The sequence below is a fragment of the Sinocyclocheilus grahami genome, unplaced genomic scaffold (genome assembly GCF_001515645.1).
Source record: "Sinocyclocheilus grahami isolate Dianchi unplaced genomic scaffold, SAMN03320097.WGS_v1.1 scaffold28.1, whole genome shotgun sequence".
In the NCBI taxonomy this organism is placed as follows: domain Eukaryota; kingdom Metazoa; phylum Chordata; class Actinopteri; order Cypriniformes; family Cyprinidae; genus Sinocyclocheilus; species Sinocyclocheilus grahami.
The window spans coordinates 2,535,072-2,539,474 of NW_015505207.1; the positions used below are offsets into that span (position 1 = coordinate 2,535,072).

General features: G+C 34.9%; 1 protein-coding gene across 1 annotated transcript; it reads right to left on the reverse strand.

Annotated features, from left to right (window-relative positions):
* Positions 1–630: 630 nt before the first annotated feature.
* On the reverse strand, positions 631–3,556 carry LOC107570013 (DNA excision repair protein ERCC-1-like). The gene is made up of 7 exons (XM_016256211.1): positions 3,044–3,556; positions 2,673–2,776; positions 1,387–1,486; positions 1,114–1,190; positions 866–965; positions 667–731; positions 631–634 (listed from the first exon to the last, which is right to left on the reverse strand). The coding sequence occupies exons 1-7, from the start codon at positions 3,554–3,556 to the stop codon at positions 631–633; spliced, it is 963 nt and encodes a 320-aa protein (XP_016111697.1).
* Between the last annotated feature and the right edge of the window lie 847 nt (positions 3,557–4,403).

Consider the following 4,403-nt stretch of genomic DNA (forward strand, 5'->3'; position numbering starts at 1 on the left):
ACCAAGTCCAGGACACAAAACTAGTTCTTCCTTAGATGCCTTAATGATGCCCTCCAAACACTGAAGAGATAAATGGCATCAACATAAAAGAACATACATTTTTTCAAGTTTATTGGCAATGGGCTTTTTTGATGAAATTTTAAAAGTTTAAGGTTGGTAATATTGACTGATTGATTGACTGGAAAGAAGCCTTTTAAGCTCACCAAGTCTACATAATTATTTGATCAAAAATGTGAGTTTAAAGTAACCATTTTCTATTTTAATATATTTTAAAATGTAATTGATTCCTGTGATTGCAAAGCTGAATTTTCAGCAGCCATTACTTCAGTGGCACATGACAGAAATCAATCATTTTGTCCCAAGTAACAATTCTTATTATCAATGTTGAAAACAGTTGTGGTACTTAATATCTTTGTGGAAACTCTGGAAAATTTTATTTTTTCAAGATTATTTGATGAATACATAGTTTAAAACACAGCAATTATTTGACCAAAGAGATTTTATGTAACAATGTCAAAGTCATTACTGTCACTTCTGATTAATTAAATGTGCCCTTGCTGAATAAAAAATAATTTCTTTAAAAAAAATCTTACTGACCTCAAACATTTGAACAGTAGTGTAAGTAAAACACTAACTGTGCAACATATAAAGGAAAAGCATTCAAACGTAGACAGGAGAGTCATGGCATCTGTCTTATTGACAGACTTTACTGTGGTTAAACAATCTGTAACCTGTCAAACAAAAATAAAGTATTAAAAAAGACAATAAATGATCAGGAATGTTTTATAAGAATAATGACATCAGTGCAATGAAATGAACCAAACATAATTATTTTAGATTTATTCATAGGTTTTTGTGCTCTAACCTGGGGCCGGTAATTTTTCTCCACTTGTTCTTTCAGAACATCTGCAGGTTTCTTCTCGTAGGATTTATATGTCTCAAGGTAACGGCCTGCTTCTTCAGGACTTACACACAAACTGATATGTTTAGTTAAAGAATCTAAAATTGAAGCAATAAAAACTAACAGAGCTGTAACTTTTAACACCTTATATTTCCACAAGCCACTAAGGGAATTCCCCTTCCGCTTGATTATTTTGAACCATCCCCTTATACCTCCGGGCCAAAATGAGGGTACAGTCAGCCATGATGCATATTCGAGCAAGCTCTTTCAGTGCATGATGAGTGTCTTTCTGAAAAATGAATTAGAGCTGCTTAAAATGTCCAAATCTGGCACTAAGAGGCTATTTTTTACTGACCATCAAGATTTAATTAGCATTTAATTCAAAAAAAGATTTAAATAACCCTACACATTAGAGAAAGGGTGAAGAATGGGAAAGACAAATAAATGTGAGTTAATTAGTGATTTAGACAGACAGACAGACTCACCACATCGACCTGGATGAGCAACACTCTCAGGGTGAAACTCTGACCCAACTGTTTTAGACGCTCATGGATGTAGCTCGGGTACAAATTGTGGTAACGCACACTGTGGTCATTGAGAAAAAGAGAAACTAAAGCATTACACACTGTACTGATAAATGGTTGGTGAATATAAAGACCTATAGAAACAGTGAATTTCCATTTTCCATTTGCAATTTAGTAAAATTAAACCATTGGTTAAGGAACTAAAAACCTTTGCAATGATTCATATTCACATGATTTACTCACCCACAAGTTGTTCCAACCCTGTGTTAATGTTGGTAACCAAACAGTTGATGGTAGCCACTGACTTCCATAGTATGGAAAAAATACTATGGAAGTCAATACTGTTAACTGTTCAGTTACCAACATTCTTCAAAATACCTTCTTTTGTGCTCAACAGAAGAAAGAAACTTATACAGGTTTGGAAAAAGTGGAGGGTGAGGGTGAGTGAATATACATTAAAATACATTATTATACACAGAAACAAGCCACAAGCAAAATGCTTTCGTTAATTTACATTTCTCAATTGATTCTACATTATCTATGATGTATTGTTTTCATACCAATCATGATTGTCAGCAACAACATGTCTGCTACCTTCTCACTCATTTTCTTTGCAAAGACAGGATGATGTGGTTTCACACCTGACTAACTGAGAGGATTCCATTCTCACATAACACTTACAAAATGAGTTTTAAGTGCACATACACATGCTTGCACCCAGGTTTTTATATCTGAACACTCAATATTTAATTGCATTAAATATTAATAAAGTATTATTTACAGTTTACTAGCATTTAAAATATCTGCATAGACATTCAGTAACTAATTTAATAACAAACACCGATTTAAAATACACATTCAAGTGGTAAGCAGATAAAGGTTACAGTAGAGTTTGCTATACTTCATAACTTTTAATATACAAATCTGGGGCAGGTTTTGACATCATACAAATATCAACTTATTACTTTCTTTCCTCCATGATTCACTGCGTTAAAAGCCAACAATATGTTGATTTGGAATTGGCCTCAAATGTGCAAAACAGCACTGGTTCCATATTTATGTACATGATTGGTGAAGCTTCTAGGTTCCCTTTGTATATATTTGGATTCCTATTTTGAATAGGTATTTTGATTTGCATTTAATTTTTAAGAGGGGCATACAGCACAAAACACTGACAACTGTTGTATTACAAATCATTTAATTTTCTAACCAGTGTAATATATCTTCTCTGTACTATACCAAACCACCTGAGAAAAAGAGCACAGGTTGTCCGCCCCAAAACATAGTCTGTCACAACTTCTCCAAACTCCCAAGGAACATTTCTCACAAACTTTAGGATGGGGTTGCCTCTCTATAGACAGAAGAATACATAATATTATATAATCATGTTCTACGTTTGCAAGTTATATTGTGCAAATCAACTAAGTTACAGTCAGTACATTTTGAATTATGTTTGGATGTTTATACTGACACGTATTTGCATAGATGCATGAAATCCATTTTAATATATTCTGCTACTTCACATCAGAGAAATTCTCAGAAGTACAGTTTATTTCTTTCTATAAATGGATAAGTAAAATGACTGAGCATTGCCTTATTGAACATACAGTATACAGACCTGTCGAGGACTGACAATAATACTGTTTCCAGATCCAAAGAGATGAGGAGGAATGATACAACTCTCCGAACTCTGACTTTCCTCTTTCGTCTGATCTTCTGTTGGTACTTTTTCTGGTCCCTGCTGCTCAGTCTCAGGTATTCCAGAATCTGTGAAGGACGTACTAACTGATCCACTACCAGCTGTGTATACACTGGTTTGCCCTGCAACATCGCTCCTACTTTGTTTCTCTGGTCCATGGGCTGCTCCCTGAAGAGCCCTGTTTTTGCTCTGAACAACAAACTCTGCATAGGACAGTGGTTGGCCAGAAGCTGGAGGAGCTACTGTTTCCAGATCCAAAGAGATGAGGAGGAATGATACAACTCTCCGAACTCTGACTTTCCTCTTTCGTCTGATCTTCTGTTGGTACTTTTTCTGGTCCCTGCTGCTCAGTCTCAGGTATTCCAGAATCTGTGAAGGACGTACTAACTGATCCACTACCAGCTGTGTATACACTGGTTTGCCCTGCAACATCGCTCCTACTTTGTTTCTCTGGTCCATGGGCTGCTCCCTGAAGAGCCCTGTTTTTGCTCTGAACAACAAACTCTGCATAGGACAGTGGTTGGCCAGAAGCTGGAGGAGCACTCTGAGCAGATGAGGTCTCTACTTGAACATCTTTGGCCTTAAATAAAGATGCCAATAAAGATGTGTGAACAAAAGGAACTGGGTTACTCGAGTCATTTAATAAACACTGCCACTTGAGTGCTTTAATGGAATCTAACCGGCCATATGCACTTTTGTACCATTCTTTTTTTTAAATCCACTTATGATGTTATGATAGTTAATGTTTCTTACAACTTTTTTGTTATATGAAGGTCACATTAAAACAGTCTCAGACACTTTTTACTATGTTTTTACTGAACACCAGATTCTTATTGTTTTAGCCTTGCCCATGACTCACTTTCAAATATGCAACAAGAAAATCCATTAGAAAATATCATGTTTAAAAAAAGAAGTGTAGAACTATGATGATACAAACAATGAAGAAAATAAGTTAAATATTTATTTTGTGTATATATATATATATATATATATATATATATATATATATATATATATAATATTTTTAAATTACTGTCCCACAGTTTTGCCGTTGTTTTCACCCCAAAACACAATTTCCATCCCTAATAAAGTTAGTACTCTTTCTCTCTCTCTCTGTGTGTGTGTGTACAGGGCAAAAAGCGTATTTGATGTTTGATATATGCCGATAATGATTTATGCCAATTAACTGATTTGCAGATGAGAAAACATAAAAGAAGAAAAAAAAACTTGGCCTGCATGGCTTCAAGAGTAGCGAATATATTCTTCCACCGTTTATGAC